Here is a 20,442-nt window from a genome sequence, read left to right as displayed (position 1 = left end):
TAACCCTGACCCTGGATAAGCCTGACCCTGGATAACCCTGACCCTGGATAACCCTGATTGAATAACCCTGACCCTGGATAAGCCTGACCCTGGATAACCCTGACCCTGGATAACCCTGATTGAATAACCCTGACCCTGGATAACCCTGACCCTGGATAACCCTGGTTGAATAACCCTGGCCCTGGATAAGCCTGACCCTGGATAACCCTGGTTGAATAACCCTGACCCTGGATAAGCCTGACCCTGGATAACCCTGACCCTGGATAACCCTGATTGAATAACCCCGACTCTTGAACAACATATGCTTCAGCAATCAGGACCCTTTTTTTTTTTTTCCATGTATCTTAGTGTGATGTGATTTATAACATAAGAACTACTACTGTATATAACTACAACCTACTAAACTACTAATAATATAAATTAAAATGATGATAACAAATTCATCATCAGCAGATAGTGTTGTTACATTGTTCCAATAAGGGCGTGCTCCATGGGGTCTACCGCTTCAAGCTCCGCCTCCAATGACAGAGCTCAATACGCCGTCCTCATTCATACCGGTTAGAATACACAGACACGGCATACACGGGACGCGGCTGCGCCCTATCCCAGACGGTTTGTTTTGACGTCTTTTAAATCCAGTTAACAACTGCTTTTTTACTGGGACGTTAATAGGAATTCGTGGTTTACCTGGTCTGGATTCCCGTTTTGAGAAGAAAGAGTGCGGATGGAACTTCTCTCATCTTGACGTCAGCTCGGGAGTGGAAGTCATCTGGAATTACATATTCCGCCTCAGCGCTACTGTGGTACCTGGAATCTAAGATTAGAAGAGTTTTGTGGAGGATAATTTATTTTAAATGGATTCTTTCTTCGTAAAGGTAAGATAAAAGTCTAAACAAAGTATTTTCAGGCATTGTAGCAGCTCCGAAACGTTGTTTCATTTCAAAGTGACTGCATGAACCGGGAGCGTCTTTGTTACATCTTTACGAGCAGTGAGCACTTTTTATGTCGCGTAGGTTTTGTATTGTGTTTACAGCGGTCCTCTCCTGCTGCAAATGAAAAACAAACAATAATGGGTTATTTCGCTCGTAAAGGGTGAGACGCTAGCATATGGTTTACAGTACTTTATGCAGCAGGATATGTGTTATAGCCTGGTAGTAAGTAATAGCAGTAGCAGCAATGGGACACAACCAGACACAATAGGCATTCTGAGCTCTGCTTGGGCTGGGATAGCTGGACGGTTGAGCTCTGGGCTGGCCTGAGATAGCTGGACGGTTGAGCTCTGGGCTGGCCTGGGATAGCTGGACGGTTGAGCTCTGGGCTGGGATAGCTGGACGGTTGAGCTCTGGGCTGGGATAGCTAGACTGCTGAGCTCTGCTCTGGGCTGGGATAGCTGGACGGCTGAGCTCTGCTCTGGGCTGGGATAGCTGGACGGCTGAGCTCTGGGCTGGGATAGCTGAACAGCTGAGCTCTGCTTGGGCTTGGATAGCTAGACTGCTGAGCTCTGCTCTGGGCTGGGATAGCTGGACGGCTGAGCTCTGGGCTTGGATAGCTGGACGGCTGAGCTCTGCTTGGGCTTGGATAGCTGGACGGCTGAGCTCTGCTCTGGGCTGGGATAGCTGGACGGCTGAGCTCTGGGCTGGGATAGCTGGACGGCTGAGCTCTGGGCTGGGATAGCTCGACGGCTGAGCTCTGCTCTGGGCTGGGATAGCCTGACGGCTGAGCTCTGGGCTGGGATAGCTGGACGGCTGAGCTCTGCTCTGGGCTGGGATAGCTGAACGGCTGAGCTCTGGGCTGGGATAGCTGGACAGCTGAGCTCTGCTTGGGCTTGGATAGCTGGACGGCTGAGCTCTGCTCTGGGCTGGGATAGCTGGACGGCTGAGCTCTGGGCTGGGATAGCTCGACTGCTGAGTTCTGCTCTGGGCTGGGATAGCTCGACTCCTGAGCTCTGGGCTGGGATAGCTCGACGGCTGAGCTCTGCTTGGGCTGGGATAGCTCGACTGCTGAGCTCTGCTTGGGCTGGGATAGCTCGACTGTTGAGCTCTGCTTGGGCTGGGATAGCTCGACTGCTGAGCTCTGCTTGGGCTGGGATAGCTCGACTGCTGAGCTCTGCTTGGGCTGGGATAGCTCGACTGCTGAGCTCTGCTTGGGCTGGGATAGCTCGACTGCTGAGCTCTGGGCTGGGATAGCTCGACTGCTGAGCTCTGGGCTGGGATAGCTCGACAGCTGAGCTCTGGGCTGGGATAGCTCGACCGCTGAGCTCTGCTTGGGTTGGGATAGCTAGACTGATGAGGTCTGCTCTGGGCTGGGATAGCTCGACTGCTGAGCTCTGGGCTGGGATAGCTCGACCGCTGAGCTCTGCTTGGGTTGGGATAGCTAGACTGATGAGGTCTGCTCTGGGCTGGGATAGCTCGACTGCTGAGCTCTGGGCTGGGATAGCTCGACAGCTGAGCTCTGGGCTGGGATAGCTTGACCGCTGAGCTCTGCTTGGGCTGGGATAGCTAGGCTGATGAGTTTTGCTCTGGGCTGGGATAGCTCAATTGCAGGATGCAGCTGGACTGCCTGTCCTTGGGAAAGGACCATTTAAAACAAGTTTACTACATTTCCACGTTACACACTTCTAAATTTCTGTTGTTTAACGCACAAGGAGGAGCCTCCTATCTTAAGTCCAGCCCTGTTGATCTCATCAGCACATAGACTGCCTGGTCTATCTCATGGTGAAGGATGACATCATCTTCCCCATGGTCCATCAACCTTCTAATGGCATACATTGTTACCAATAACTTGTAGAGGCATATGCCTACCTATGTCATAAGGCATGAAAGGAGCCCACCCAGCCCGACATGGGAAACACAGAGAGAATGTATCTGAAGTCTACCCTTTGAACCCTGACAAAAAACAGAGTCCTGATCTCTTTCCCCTATGCATTTCCTTCCAGGGTGTGATGTGTCTTGTCTAAGTACACACTCACGACCCCTGTGATGTCATCATGAGGGCGCTATTGTTAAACTCCTCCCTTCTCACTCGTCGTCCCATTCTTGTCTTCCACCCCACCCACCCCTCTACCCCTTACCCTTGCTCCCCGTGACCCAGTGTCAGCATCCCCTCTAACCTTTCACCCCATGTCCAGCCCTGTGTGATGAAAGCACAGGGGCGACAATCAACACCTATCTATTTTATTGAACCTTTATTTAGACAGGGAGTCAATGCTGAGACCAAGGTGTCTTTATTTAGACAGGGAGTCAATGCTGAGACCAAGGTCTCGTTATTTTAACAGGGAGTCAATGCTGAGACCAAGGTCTCGTTATTTTAACAGGGAGTCAATGCTGAGACCAAGGTCTATTTATTTAGACAGAGAGTCAATGCTGAGAACAAGGTCTATTTATTTAGACAGAGAGTCAATGCTGAGAACAAGGTCTATTTATTTAGACTGGGAGTCAATGCTGAGACCAAGGTCTATTTATTTAGACAGAGAGTCAATGCTGAGACCAAGGTCTATTTATTTAGACAGGGAGTCAATGCTGAGAACAAGGTGTCTTTATTTAGACAGAGAGTCAATGCTGAGACCAAGGTGTCTTTATTTAGACAGAGAGTCAATGCTGAGACCAAGGTCTCGTTATTTTAACAGGGAGTCAATGCTGAGACCAAGGTCTATTTATTTAGACAGAGAGACACTATATACACATCACTATATACACATCAATATATACACATCGTTATACACATCGATATATACACATCGTTATACACATCAATATATACACATCAATATATACACATCACTATATACACATCACTATACACATCACTATACACATCACTATACACATCACTATATACATCACTATATACACATCACTATATACACATCAATATATACACATCGTTATACACATCAATATATACACATCGTTATACACATCACTATATACATCAGTATACACATCACTGTACACATCACTATATACACATCGATATACACATCAGTATATACATCACTATACACATCAATATATACACATCAATATACAAATTACTATACACATCACTATATACACATCACTATATACACATCAATATACACATAACTATATACATCACTGTATGCATCACTATATACACATCACTATACACATCACTATATACACATCAGTATATACACATCACTATATACACATCAATATACACATCACTATACACATCACTATATACACATCAGTATATACACATCACTATATACACATCACTATATACACATCAATATACACATCACTATATACATCACTATATACACATCACTATATACACATCAGTATATACACATCACTATATACACATCAATATACACATCACTATATACACATCAGTATATACACATCACTATATACACATCACTATATACACATCAATATACACATCACTATATACACATCACTATATACACATCAGTATATACACATCACTATATACACATCAATATACACATCACTATATACATCACTATATACACATCACTATATACACATCAGTATATACACATCACTATATACACATCACTATATACACATCACTATATACACATCACTATATACACATCACTATATACACATCAGTATATACACATCACTATATACACATCAATATACACATCACTATATACACATCAATATACACATCAATATACACATCACTATATACACATCAATATACACATCAATATACACATCACTATATACACATCAATATACACATCACTATATACATCACTATATACACATCACTATATACATCACTATATACACATCAATATATACACATCAATATATACACATCACTATATACACATCACTATACACATCAATATATACATCACTATATACATCACTATATACACATCAATATACACATCACTATATACATCACTATATACACATCACTATACACATCACTATATACACATCAATATATACACATCACTATATACACATCACTATACACATCACTATACACATCACTATATACATCACTATATACACATCACTATATACACATCAATATATACACATCGTTATACACATCAATATATACACATCGTTATACACATCACTATATACATCAGTATACACATCACTGTACACATCACTATATACACATCGATATACACATCAGTATATACATCACTATACACATCAATATATACACATCAATATACAAATTACTATACACATCACTATATACACATCACTATATACACATCAATATACACATAACTATATACATCACTGTATGCATCACTATATACACATCACTATACACATCACTATATACACATCAGTATATACACATCACTATATACACATCAATATACACATCACTATACACATCACTATATACACATCAGTATATACACATCACTATATACACATCACTATATACACATCAATATACACATCACTATATACATCACTATATACACATCACTATATACACATCAGTATATACACATCACTATATACACATCAATATACACATCACTATATACACATCAGTATATACACATCACTATATACACATCACTATATACACATCAATATACACATCACTATATACATCACTATATACACATCACTATATACACATCAGTATATACACATCACTATATACACATCAATATACACATCACTATATACATCACTATATACACATCACTATATACACATCAGTATATACACATCACTATATACACATCACTATATACACATCAGTATATACACATCACTATATACACATCACTATATACACATCAGTATATACACATCACTATATACACATCAATATACACATCACTATATACACATCAATATACACATCAATATACACATCACTATATACACATCAATATACACATCAATATACACATCACTATATACACATCAATATACACATCACTATATACATCACTATATACACATCACTATATACATCACTATATACACATCAATATATACACATCACTATATACACATCACTATACACATCAATATATACATCACTATATACATCACTATATACACATCAATATACACATCACTATATACATCACTATATACACATCACTATACACATCACTATATACACATCAATATATACACATCACTATATACACATCACTATATACACATCACTATATACACATCAATATATACACATCACTATATACACATCACTATATACACATCAATATATACACATCACTATATACACATCACTATATACACATCACTATATACACATCACTATATACATCACTATATACACATCAATATATACACATCAATATATACACATCACTATATACACATCACTATACACATCAATATATACATCACTATATACATCACTATATACACATCAATATACACATCACTATGTACACATCAGTATATACACATCACTATATACATCACTATATACATCACTATATACATCACTATATACATCACTATATACATCACTATATACACATCAATATACACATCACTATATACACATCAGTATATATACATCACTATATACATCACTATATACACATCAATATACACATCACTATATACATCACTATATACACATCACTATATACACATCACTATATACACATCACTATATACATCACTATATACACATCACTATACACATCACTATATACACATCAATATACACATCACTATATACATCACTATATACACATCACTATACACATCACTATATACACATCAATATATACACATCACTATATACACATCACTATATACACATCACTATATACACATCACTATATACACATCACTATATACACATCACTATATACACATCAATATATACACATCAATATATACACATCACTATATACACATCACTATACACATCAATATATACACATCACTATATACATCACTATATACACATCACTATACACATCACTATATACACATCAATATATACACATCACTATATACACATCACTATATACACATCAATATATACACATCAATATATACACATCACTATATACACATCACTATACACATCAATATATACATCACTATATACATCACTATATACACATCAATATACACATCACTATGTACACATCAGTATATACACATCACTATATACATCACTATATACATCACTATATACATCACTATATACATCACTATATACATCACTATATACACATCAATATACACATCACTATATACACATCAGTATATATACATCACTATATACATCACTATATACACATCAATATACACATCACTATATACATCACTATATACATCACTATATACACATCACTATACACATCACTATATACACATCACTATATACACATCACTATATACACATCACTATATACACATCACTATATACATCACTATATGCATCACTATATACACATCACTATATACACGTCACGATATCCGTCACTATATACGTCACTATATACATCACTAGGGTAATAGTCCTATAATAACTACAACCTAAAACTTCTTCCCTGGGAATATTGAAGACTCATGTTAAAAGGAACCACCAGCTTTCATATGTTCTCATGTTCTGAGCAAGGAACTGAAACGTTAGCTTTCTTACATGGCACATATTGCACTTTTACTTTCTTCTCCAACACTTTGTCTTTGCATTACTTAAACCAAATTGAACATGTTTCATTATTTTCTTGAGGCTAAATTGATTGTATTGATGTATTATATTAAGTTAAAATAAGTGTTCATTCAGTATTGTTCTAATTGTCATTATTACAAATACATTTTTTTTTTAATCGGCCGGTTAATCGGTATCGGCTTTTTTGGTCCTCCAATAATCGGTATCGGCGTTGAAAAATCATAATCGGTCGACCTCTAGTTCTTATAGGCACTTTAGTATTGCCAGTGTAACAGTATAGTTTCCGTCCCTCTCCTTGCTCCTCCCTGGGCTCGAACCTGCAACAAGACAACAGCCACCATCAAAGCATCAAAGACGTTTGAAACGCTATTAGCGCGTGCTAACTAGCTAGCCATTTCACTTCGGTTACACCAGCCTCATCTCGGTAGTTGATAGGCTTGAAGTCATAAACAGCGCAATGCTTGATGCACAATGAAGAGCTGCTGGCAAAACGCACGAAAGTGCTGTTTGAATGAATGTTTACGCGCCTGCTTCTGCCTACCACCGCTCAGTCAGATACTTAGATACTTGTATGCTTGTATGCTCAGTCAGATTTTATGCAACGCAGGACACGCTAGATAATATCTAGTAATATCATCAACCACGTGTAGTTAACTAGTGATTATGATTGATTGTTTTTTATAAGATAAGTTTAATGCTAGCTAGCAACTTACCTTGGCTTACTGCATTCACGTAACAGACAGTCTCCTTGTGGAGTGCAACAAGAGAGAGGCAGGTCGTTATTGCGTTGGACTAGTTAACTGTAAGGTTGCAAGATTGGATCCCCTGAGCTGAGAAGGTGAAAATCTGTCGTTCTGCCCCTGAACAAGGTAGTTAACCCACCGTTCCTAGGCCTTTATTGAAAATAAGAATGTGTTCTAACTGACTAGCCTAGTTAAATAAAGGTAAAAAAAAATATTTTAAAAATCGGCATATCGGCGCCCAAAAATACTGATTTCCGATTGTTATGAAAACTTTAAATTTACCCTAATTAATCGGCCATTCCGATTAATCGGTCAACCTCTAATCACTATACACATCGCTATATACATCGCTATATACATCGCTATACACATCGCTATATACATCACTATATACACATCACTATATACACATCACTATATACACATCACTATATACACATCAATATATACACATCGCTATATACATCACTATATACACATCACTATATACATCACTATATACACATCACTATATACATCGCTATACACATCACTATACACATCGCTTTATACATCACTATACATATCGCTATATACACATCACTATACACATCACTATATACACATTACTATACACATCACTATATACACATCAATATACACATCACTATATACATCACTATATACATCACTATATACATCACTATATACACATCACTATATACATCACTATACACATCACTATATACATCACTATATACATCACTATATACATCACTATATACACATCACTATATACACATCACTATACACATCACTATATACATCACTATATACACATCACTATATACATCACTATACACATCACTATACACATCACTATATACATCACTATATACACATCAATATACACATCACTATATACACATCAATATACACATCAATATCCACATCGCTATATTCATCACTATATGCATCACTATATACACATCACGATATCCGTCACTATACACATCACTATATACATCACTATACACATCAATATACACATCACTATACGCATCACTATATACACATCACTATGTACACATCGATATACACATGAATATATATACATCACTATATACATCACTATATACACATCAATATACACATCAGTATATACACATTACTATATACACATCACGATATACGTCACTATATACATCACTATATACACATCACGATATACGTCACTATATACACATCACTATACACATCAATATACACATCACTATATACACATCACTATATACACATCACTATATACACATGACTCTATACTCATCACGATATACATCACTATATTCATCACTATATGCATCACTATATACACATCACTATATACACATCACTATATACACATCACTATATACACATCACTATATACATCACTATATTCATCACTATATGCATCACTATATACACATCACGATATCCGTCACTATACACATCACTATATACATCACTATACACATCAATATACACATCACTATACGCATCACTATATACACATCACTATGTACACATCACTATATACACATCACTATACACATCAATATACACATCACTATACACATCACTATATACACATCACTATATACACATCACTATATACACATCACTATATACACATCACTATATACACATCAATATAAGCATCACTATACATCAATATACACATCACGATATACATCACTATATACACATCAATATATACATCACTATATACACATCAATATAAGCATCACTATACATCAATATGCACCATACACATTCATATACACATCAATAATGTTACAGGTTTTGTTTTTTCCATTTATGTTTTGAATAGCTCGTTAGCAAGTAGGGTGAACCGATCTGCGTCACCTCGTTAGTCAGTATGTGTTACACCTGTGCTGGTTGCCATCTCGTTAGTGTGAAGGTGTTTCACCTGTACTGGCCCGGGTACTATTTAAGAGTGGCTGGTCCAGAATAGATCAAATTCTGTCTGGAAGTGGTTCAGCAAAAAGCACTGGCTGAGTAGCGTGAGTGTGCCGAATGAGGTTTTCATCTGTCAGGATGTGTGTATGCAGAGAGACAAGAACACAAGGAGAGAGGCCCCTGTTCACATAAATCTCTCTTCACCTCAAATACACCCACCCAGAAGAACAGGATGCTCCAGAACAGGACAGCAGTACCTGGCAGCAGACAGGCCAGGAGTGAGTTAGTGAGTGGATAGTGGACAGGACTCAGTGTGTTTATCTGGTGACTCCAGCTAATGAGTTTTAGGGTTAGGATTCAGCCTTTGGGACTGAGAGGATGTGTTAGAGAGTAGGGACAGAACCCAACTGGCTGTCTCCATAGGAAGCACCACACAGATGCACATTAAAGGGTTCAAACGAGCATCAACAAAAACCTTGATCACCAGACACACATTTTACAGTAAAATCTATATCAACAGACTCACTAATAATACTTTTAATTTTAATCCTCCCTTCCAATGGGTTTCTGTGAGGGAGTTAGTGTAATCCTCCCTTCAAATCAAATCAAATCAAATGTAATGTATTTCTATAGCCCTTCGTACATCAGCTGATATCTCAAAGTGCTGTACAGAAACCCAGCCTAAAACCCCAAACAGCAAGCAATGCAGGTGTAGAAGCACAGGTCTCTGTGAGGGAGTTAATGTAATCCTCCCTTCCAATGGGTTTCTGTGAGGGAGTTAGTGTAATCCTCCCTTCCAATGGGTCTCTGTGAGGGAGTTAATGTAATCCTCCCTTCCAATGGGTCTCTGTGAGGGAGTTAGTGTAATCCTCCCTTCCAATGGGTCTCTGTGAGGGAGTTAATGTAATCCTCCCTTCCAATGGGTCTCTGTGAGGGAGTTAATGTAATCCTCCCTTCCAATGGGTCTCTGTGAGGGAGTTAGTGTAATCCTCCCTTCCAATGGGTCTCTGTGAGGGAGTTAATGTAATCCTCCCTTCCAATGGGTCTCTGTGAGGGAGTTAATGTAATCCTCCCTTCCAATGGGTCTCTGTGAGGGAGTTAGTGTAATCCTCCCTTCCAATGGGTCTCTGTGAGGGAGTTAATGTAATCCTCCCTTCACTTCCCACTGTCCAAAAACTGGTTAAATCAACATTGTTTCTACGTCATTTAAAAAAATAAGTAATGTGATGACGTAGAACGAGGAAAACTGGTTTGATTTGCAACAAGTCATCAACACAAGGGAATGTTGCCTTTTTCTCACCCAACTTTTAACCTCAATCCAATGACATGGTAACCTCTTTTGTTGAATTCACGTTAGTTGACAACTCAACCAAATGTAAATCAAAACTAGATGATGAACTGACGTCTGTGCCCAGAAGGTTGTTGCATTTCAGATGAATTAAATCCAGTCTGGTTGTTTAACAGGGTATGTTAGGGTTATCACACCGGTTATCACACCGGTTGTCACACCGGTTATCACACCGGTTATCACACCGATTGTCACACCGGTTATCACACCGGTTGTCACACCGGTTATCACACCGGTTATCACACCGGTTGTCACACCGGTTGTCACACCGGTTATCACACCGGTTATCACACCGGTTGTCACACCGGTTATCACACCGGTTATCACACCGGTTGTCACACCGGTTGTCACACCGGTTATCACACTGATTGTCACGCTGGTTGTGTTGCTGTGTAGATCAGTAATGTTTGAGTACAGATACTTTTGTATATATAGTGTATGTGGACACCCCTTCAAATGAGTAGATTCGGCTATTTCAGCCACACCCATGGCTGACAGGTAAATAAAATTGAGCGCACAGCCATGCAATCTCCATAGACAAACATTGGTGGTAGAATGGCCCTTACTGAAGAGCTCAGTGACTTTCAACGTGGCACCGTCAGAGGATGCAACCTCCAACAAGTCAGTTCGTCAAATTTCTGCCCTGCTAGAGCTGTCCCCTTGTCAACTGTAAGTGCTGTTATTATGAAGTGAAAACTTCTAGTAGCAACAAAGGCTCAGCCGCAAAGTGTTGATTCAGGACGTCTGCACGTCAAAGAGAGTCCTTTAATCATCTTAACCACTCCAATCAAAGCTCTGTGGAATCAGGTTGTATTAGATCACCGTTGTTGGCTGGAGAAAGGAGAGTAGAAGTTCAAGGTTGATTACATCTGACCTCTGTTACGTGATGTTCCCACATCCTCTGGTGTCAGAGGAGACTACCCTCCTCCCTCCTGGGAGGAGCCAGATGGGAGGAGGGAGGAGGAGCTAGATGGGAGGAGCCAGATGATGAGCGTGTCTGGGTTTGAGCCAGATGATGGGAGGAGCCAGATGATGAGCGTGTCTGAGTTTGTACTGCTGGAACGCGGCCCATGTGCTCCCTCGATGGTGAACCCATCGACCTAAATAATTATCTCCCTCTCTCGAAATGGTCTTCTAAGTGTCCACCAGTCTGGTATCAGGCCTGGGTCGTAGCACCATCTCTGCTGCAACCTTGGTGTTAAATGACATGGTAAAGGGTATGGAAGAGAGCATCCCCGCTGCGTCCATAAGTCTAGGGGAAGCTTTCCCTGAAGTCAATTATATAGCCACATTAGCCTACTCCTGTCTATACAGCGATAAATACAGTCATTCACAATAGGCTACTAAAGCGTGATTTGGCCATAGAGGATCATTACAGTCTCTGTTAGCTGTATTGTTTTAAACAGGAAGCTATTTGGTCAACAGTACAAAATACACAGCCCCAAGCATACTACTAACTCACCATAACATACCCACTATGCACACGAACACATGGAGTTTGTGTGGTAGAGGAGTAGAGCTCTGAGGGCATCACACTTAAAATATGTTGTGAAATTTGTTATCAATGTATTGTAATGGTTTTTAAAATATATAACTGCTTTAATGTTGCTGAACCCCAGGAAGAGTAGCTGCTGCCTTGGCTAATGGGGATCCATAATAAACCCCAGGAGGAGTAGCTGCTGCCTTGACAGGAACTAATGGGGATCCATAATAAACCCCAGGAAGAGTAGCTGCTGCCTTGGCAGGAACTTGATCCATAATAAACCCCAGGAAGAGTAGCTCATGCCTTGACAGGAACTAATGGGGATCCATAATAAACCCCAGAAAGAGTAGCTGCTGCCTTGGCAGGAACTAATGGGGATCCATAATAAACCCCATGGAGGGTAGCTGCTGCCTTGGTAGGAACTAATGGGGATCCATAATAAACCCCAGGAAGAGTATCTGCTGCCTTGGCAGGAACTAATGGGGATCCATAATAAACCCCAGGAAGAGTAGCTGCTGCCTTGGCAGGAACTAATGGGGATCCATAATAAACCCCAGGAAGAGTAGCTGCTGCCTTGGCAGGAACTAATGGGGATCCATAATAAACCCCAGGAAGAGTAGCTGCTGCCTTGGCAGGAACTAATGGGGATCCATAATAAACCCCAGGAAGAGAAGCTGCTGCCTTGGCAGGAACTAATGGGGATCCATAATAAACCCCAGGAAGAGTAGCTGCTGCCTTGGCAGGAACTAATGGGGATCCATAATAAACCCCAGGAAGAGTAGCTGTTGTCTTGACAGGAACTAATGGGGATCCTTAATAAACCCCTGGAAGAGTAGCTGCTGCCTTGCCAGGAACTAATGGGGATCCATAATAAACCCCAGTAAGAGTAGCTGCTGCCTTGCCAGGAACTAATGGGGATCCATAATAAACCCCAGTAAGAGTAGCTGCTGCCTTGCCAGGAACTAATGGGGATACATAATAAACCCCAGGAAGAGTAGCTGCTGCCTTGGCAGGAACTAATGGGGATCCATAATAAACCCCAGGAAGAGTAGCTGCTGCCTTGCCAGGAACTAATGGGGATCCATAATAAACCCCAGGAAGAAAAGCTGCTGCCTTGGCAGGAACTAATGGGGATCCATAATAAACCCCAGGAAGAGTAGCTGCTGCCTTGGCAGGAACTAATGGGGATCCATAATAAACCACAGGAAGAGTAGCTGCTGCCTTGGCAGGATCTAATGGGAATCCATAATAAACCCCAGGAAGAGTAGCTGCTGCCTTGGCAGGAACTAATGGGGATCCATAATAAACCCCAGGAAGAGTAGCTGCTGCCTTGGCAGGAACTAATGGGGATCCATAATAAACCCCAGGAAGAGTAGCTGCTGCCTTGGCAGGAACTAATGGGGATCCATAATAAACCCCAGGAAGAGTAGCTGCTGCCTTGGCAGGAACTAATGGGGATCCATAATAAACCCCAGGAAGAGTAGCTGCTGCCTTGGCAGGAACTAATGGGGATCCATAATAAACCCCAGGAAGAGTATCTGCTGCCTTGGCAGGAACTAATGGGGATCCATAATAAACCCCAGGAAGAGTATCTGCTGCCTTGGCAGGAACTAATGGGGATCCATAATAAACCCCAGGAAGAGTAGCTGCTGCCTTGGCAGGAACTAATGGGGATCCATAATAAACCCCAGGAAGAGTAGCTGCTGCCTTGGCAGGAACTAATGGGGATCCATAATAAACCCCAGGAAGAGTAGCTGCTGCCTTTGCAGGAACTAATGGGGATCCATAATAAACCCCAGGAAGAGAAGCTGCTGCCTTGGCAGGAACTAATGGGGATCCATAATAAACCCCAGGAAGAGTAGCTGCTGCCTTGGCAGGAACTAATGGGGATCCATAATAAACCCCAGGAAGAGTAGCTGCTGCCTTGGCAGGAACTAATGGGGATCCATAATAAACCCCAGGAAGAGTAGCTGCTGCCTTGGCAGGAACTAATGGGGATCCATAATAAACCCCAGGAAGAGTAGCTGCTGCCTTGGCAGGAACTAATGGGGATCCATAATAAACCCCAGGAAGAGAAGCTGCTGCCTTGGCAGGAACTAATAGGGATCCATAATAAACCCCAGGAAGAGTAGCTGCTGCCTTGCCAGGAACTAATGGGGATCCATAATAAACCCCAGGAAGAGTAGCTGCTGCCTTGGCAGGAACTAATGGGGATCCATAATAAACCCCAGGAAGAGTAGCTGCTGCCTTGGCAGGAACTAATGGGGATCCATAATAAACCCCAGGAAGAGTAGCTGCTGCCTTGGCAGGAACTAATGGGGATCCATAATAAACCCCAGGAAGAGTAGCTGCTGCCTTGGCAGGAACTAATGGGGATCCATAATAAACCCCAGGAAGAGTAGCTGCTACCTTGGCAGGAACTAATGGGGATCCATAATAAACCCCAGGAAGAGAAGCTGCTGCCTTGGCAGGAACTAATGGGGATCCATAATAAACCCCAGGAAGAGTAGCTGCTGCCTTGGCAGGAACTAATGGGGATCCATAATAAACCCCAGGAAGAGTAGCTGTTGTCTTGACAGGAACTAATGGGGATCCTTAATAAACCCCTGGAAGAGTAGCTGCTGCCTTGCCAGGAACTAATGGGGATCCATAATAAACCCCAGTAAGAGTAGCTGCTGTCTTGCCAGGAACTAATGGGGATCCATAATAAACCCCAGTAAGAGTAGCTGCTGCCTTGCCAGGAACTAATGGGGATCCATAATAAACCCCAGGAAGAGTAGCTGCTGCCTTGGCAGGAACTAATGGGGATCCATAATAAACCCCAGGAAGAGTAGCTGCTGCCTTGCCAGTAACTAATGGGGATCCATAATAAACCCCAGGAAGAGAAGCTGCTGCCTTGGCAGGAACTAATGGGGATCCATAATAAACCCCAGGAAGAGTAGCTGCTGCCTTGCCAGGAACTAATGGGGATCCATAATAAACCCCAGGAAGAGTATCTGCTGCCTTGGCAGGAACTAATGGGGATCCATAATAAACCCCAGGAAGAGTATCTGCTGCCTTGGCAGGAACTAATGGGGATCCATAATAAACCCCAGGAAGAGTAGCTGCAGCCTTGGCAGGAACTAATGGGGATCCATAATAAACCCCAGGAAGAGTAGCTGCTGCCTTTCCAGGAACTAATGGGGATCCATAGTAAATACAATACAAATAGATTATTGTTGAGTTGCGACTGCCAGTGAAAAGAAGAGAGTCCCAGCCAGACATTTCGCAATATTTCAAAATACAATCACTGGAAAACATATTTTGGAAAGCAAATGGCTATTGCTCTAAAGAGAAGACAATGGAAAGACTCTCTCTTTTAGTTATCAAAATTCTCAACTTAATTGAGCAAACAACAGTACATCTTATTTCTTAATAGCACCAGTACAGCCTATAGCCAATCTTATTGGCACTAGCAGAAAGCATCAGGCATAGTCCCCTACACATTCATTAGCTATAATACATCTCTGCTCTTAGCGACAGAGTTCCATCAGTTTGAAGGGGAGGACATGTTGAAGGGGAGGACATTGAATAATTAGTATGTGAATAAATATACAGAATGTCGTCATGTTCCTCAAGGTGTGTCATATATGTACGTTGAAAACACTGTACATTGAAAACACTGTATATTGAAAACACTGTACATTGAAAACACTGTACATTGAAAACACTGTACATTGAAAACATTGTACATTGAAAACATTGTACATTGAAAACACTCTATGTTGAAAACACTGTATATTGAAAACATTGTACATTGAAAACATTGTATGTTGAAAACACTGTACATTGAAAACACTGTACGTTGAAAACACTCTATGTTGAAAACACTGTATGTGTTTGGGTGTCCATAGCATTGCCTAAAGACGAAGAGCTGTGAGTGGATCAGTGGTTCACCAATCAGAGCCTTGATGGGCTTGGCAACAGTAACAAGAGTGTGTGTGTAGAGAAACTAGGGTGTGTGTGCCTTGGGTAAAAAAAAAGGAGAATGTTTATTTGTGACCATCAGGTGACGTCCCCGGGACCAACCGGGAACTAGACAAAACCTCCAGAGAACTGTGACACAACGTCTTGATGACTTTAGGCAACCATTTTGTGACTTCCTAATGATTAGTTATTGTTTGCAGGGTAGCTTGATCAATCCAACAAAATGTATGTCTGAACCTCTCCTTCACCAGCTGTTAGTCATGGTAGAAGTCTGCTGACTCTCACCCTCAGGCACTCTGAACCTCTCCTTCACCAGCTGTTAGTCATGGTAGAAGTCTGCTGACTCTCACCCTCAGGCACTCTGAACCTCTCCTTCACCAGCTGTTAGTCATGGTAGAAGTCTGCTGACTCTCACCCTCAGACACCCTGAACCTCTCCTTCACCAGCTGTTAGTCATGGTAGAAGTCTGCTGACTCTCACCCTCAGGCACTCTGAACCTCTCCTTCACCAGCTGTTAGTCATGGTAGAAGTCTGCTGACTCTCACCCTCAGGCACTCTGAACCTCTCCTTCACCAGCTGTTAGTCATGGTAGAAGTCTGCTGACTCTCACCCTCAGACACTCTGAACCTCTCCTTCACCAGCTGTTAGTCATGGTAGAAGTCTGCTGACTCTCACCCTCAGACACCCTGAACCTCTCCTTCACCAGCTGTTAGTCATGGTAGAAGTCTGCTGACTCTCACCCTCAGACACCCTGAACCTCTCCTTCACCAGCTGTTAGTCATGGTAGAAGTCTGCTGACTCTCACCCTCAGACACCCTGAACCTCTCCTTCACCAGCTGTTAGTCATGGTAGAAGTCTGCTGACTCTCACCCTCAGACACCCTGAACCTCTCCTTCACCAGCTGTTAGTCATGGTAGAAGTCTGCTGACTCTCACCCTCAGACACTCTGAACCTCTCCTTCACCAGCTGTTAGTCATGGTAGAAGTCTGCTGACTCTCACCCTCAGACACCCTGAACCTCTCCTTCACCAAATGTTAAAAGGCCCTGTTGGCCCTGTTGGCCCTGTTGGCCCTGTTGACCCTGTTCACCCTGTTGACCCTGCTGACCCTGTTGGCCCTGTTGGCCCTGTTCACCCTGTTGGCCCTGTTGACCCTGTTGACCCTGTTCACCCTGTTCAACCTGTTGGCCCTGTTCACCCTGTTGGCCCTGTTGACCCTATTCACTCTGTTGGCCCTGTTCACCCTGTTGGCCCTGTTGGCCCTGTTCACCCTATTGGCCCTGTTCACCTTGTTGGCCCTGTTGGCCCTGTTGACCCTGTTGGCCCTGTTGACTCTGTTGGCCCTGTTGACTCTGTTGGCCCTGTTGACCCTGTTGGCCCTGTTGACCCTGTTCACTCTGTTGGCCCTGGTCACCCTGTTCACCCTGTTGGCCCTGTTCACCCTGTTGGCCTTGTTCACCCTGTTGGCCCTATTCACCCTGTTGGCCCTATTGGCCCTGTTGGCCCTATTGGCCCTGTTCACCCTGTTGGCCCTATTGGCCCTGTTCACCCTGTTGGCCCTGTTGGCCCTGTTCACCCTGTTGGCCCTATTGGCCCTGTTGGCCCTGTTCACCCTGTTGGCCCTGTTCGCCCTGTTCACCCTGTTGGCCCTGTTCGCCCTGTTGGCCCTGTTCGCCCTGTTGGCCCTGTTCGCCCTGTTGGCCCTGTTCACCCTGTTGGCCCTGTTGGCCCTATTCGCCCTGTTGGCCCTGTTCACCCTGTTCAACCTGTTGGCCCTGTTCGCTACAAGCTTGGCACACCTATATTTGGGGAGTTTCTCCAATTCTTCTCCGCAGATCTTTTCAAGTTCTGTCAGGTTGGATGGGGAGCGTTGCTACACAGCTATTTTCAGGTCTCTCCAGAGATGTTCGACCGGGTTCAAGTCCGGGCTTTGGCTGGGCCAATCAAGGACATTCAGAGACGTGTCCCGATGCCACTCCTGCGTTGTCTTGGCTGTGTGCTTATTATGGTCGTTGTGCTGTTGGAAGGTGAACCTTCGCCCCAGTCTGAGATCCTGAACGCTCGGGAGAAAGTTTTCAACAAGGATCTCTCTGTAATTTGCTCTGTTCATCTTTGCCTCGATCCTGACTAGTCTCCCAGTCCCTGCCGCTGAAAAAGACCCCCACAGTATGATGCTGCCACCACCGTGCTTCACAGTAGGGATGGTGGCAGGTTTGTGACACTTGGCATTCAGGCCAATCAGTCTTGGTTTCATCAAATCAGGGAATCTTGTTTCTCATGGTCTGAGAGTCTTTAAGTGGCTTTTGGCAAGCTCCAAGTGGGCTGTCATGTTCCCTTTACTGAGGAGTTGCTTCCATCTGGCCACTCTACCATAAAGGTCTAATTGGTGGATTACTGCAGAGATGGTTGTCCTTCTGGAATGTTCTCCCATCTCGGATTCTTGGTCACCTCTCTGACCAAGTCCCTTCTCCCCCGATTGCTCAGTTTGGCCGGGCGGCCAGCTCTCTCAAAACATGTCTTGGTGGTTCCAATCATCTTCCATTTAAAAATGATGTGTTCTTGGGGACCTTCAATGCTGCAGATATGTTTTGGTACCCCTCTACACCATCCCGTCTCGGACAATTCAGAGACAGGATTATACATTTGCAAAAAGTTAAGGGGTCTGAATACTTTCCGAAGACAGTTCCCTGTCTTTGAAGTAGGAACCTGTAAATCTGGGTTGAAGCTGTGTTAGACTCCGCAGGCTCTTGTTAAATGAGTAACCTGATAAAGCCTAGCCCACTCCCTGGTCTGACTGGTGGCATTTATTTCTATTTTTCTTCTCTCTTTGTCTCTCTCTCTTTGTCTCTCTCTCTCTCCCTTTGTCTCTCTCTCTCTCTTTCTCTCCCTTTGTCTCTCTCTCTCTCTCCCTTTCTCTCTCTCTCTCTCTCTCTCTCTCTCTCTCCCTTTGTCTCTCTCTCTCTCTCTCTCTCTCTCTCTCTCTCTCTCTGTGTCTCTCTCTCTCTCTCTCTCTCTCTCTCTCTCTCTCTCTCCCTTTGTCTCTCTCTCTCTCTCTCTCTCTCTCTCCCTTTGTCTCTCTCTCTCTCTCTCCCTCTCTCTCTCTCTCTCTCTCCCATTGTCTCTCTCTCTCTCTCTCCCTTTGTCTCTCTCTCTCTCTCTCTCTCCCCCTTTGTCTCTCTCTCTCTCTCTCTCTCTCTCTCTCTCTCTCTCCCTCTCTCTCTCTCTCTCTCTCTCTCTCTCTCTCTCTCTCTCTATCTCTCTCTCTCTGTCTCTCTCTCTCTGTCTC

General features: G+C 42.5%; 1 protein-coding gene across 1 annotated transcript in view; it reads left to right on the top strand.

The window, feature by feature from the left end:
- Positions 1 to 589: 589 nt before the first annotated feature.
- LOC139405547 (unconventional myosin-X-like) overlaps positions 590 to 20,442 on the top strand; it is a 252,096-nt gene continuing 232,243 nt past the window's right edge. The window contains exon 1 of the mRNA XM_071147963.1: positions 590 to 875. Within this exon, the coding sequence (XP_071004064.1) occupies positions 855 to 875 (21 nt within the window). The 5' untranslated portion in view covers positions 590 to 854. The remainder of the gene's footprint in view (positions 876 to 20,442) is intronic.

This window comes from Oncorhynchus clarkii, chromosome 3 (genome assembly GCF_045791955.1).
Source record: "Oncorhynchus clarkii lewisi isolate Uvic-CL-2024 chromosome 3, UVic_Ocla_1.0, whole genome shotgun sequence".
NCBI lineage: Eukaryota > Metazoa > Chordata > Actinopteri > Salmoniformes > Salmonidae > Oncorhynchus > Oncorhynchus clarkii.
This window is presented reverse-complemented; position numbering and strand designations above follow the sequence as displayed.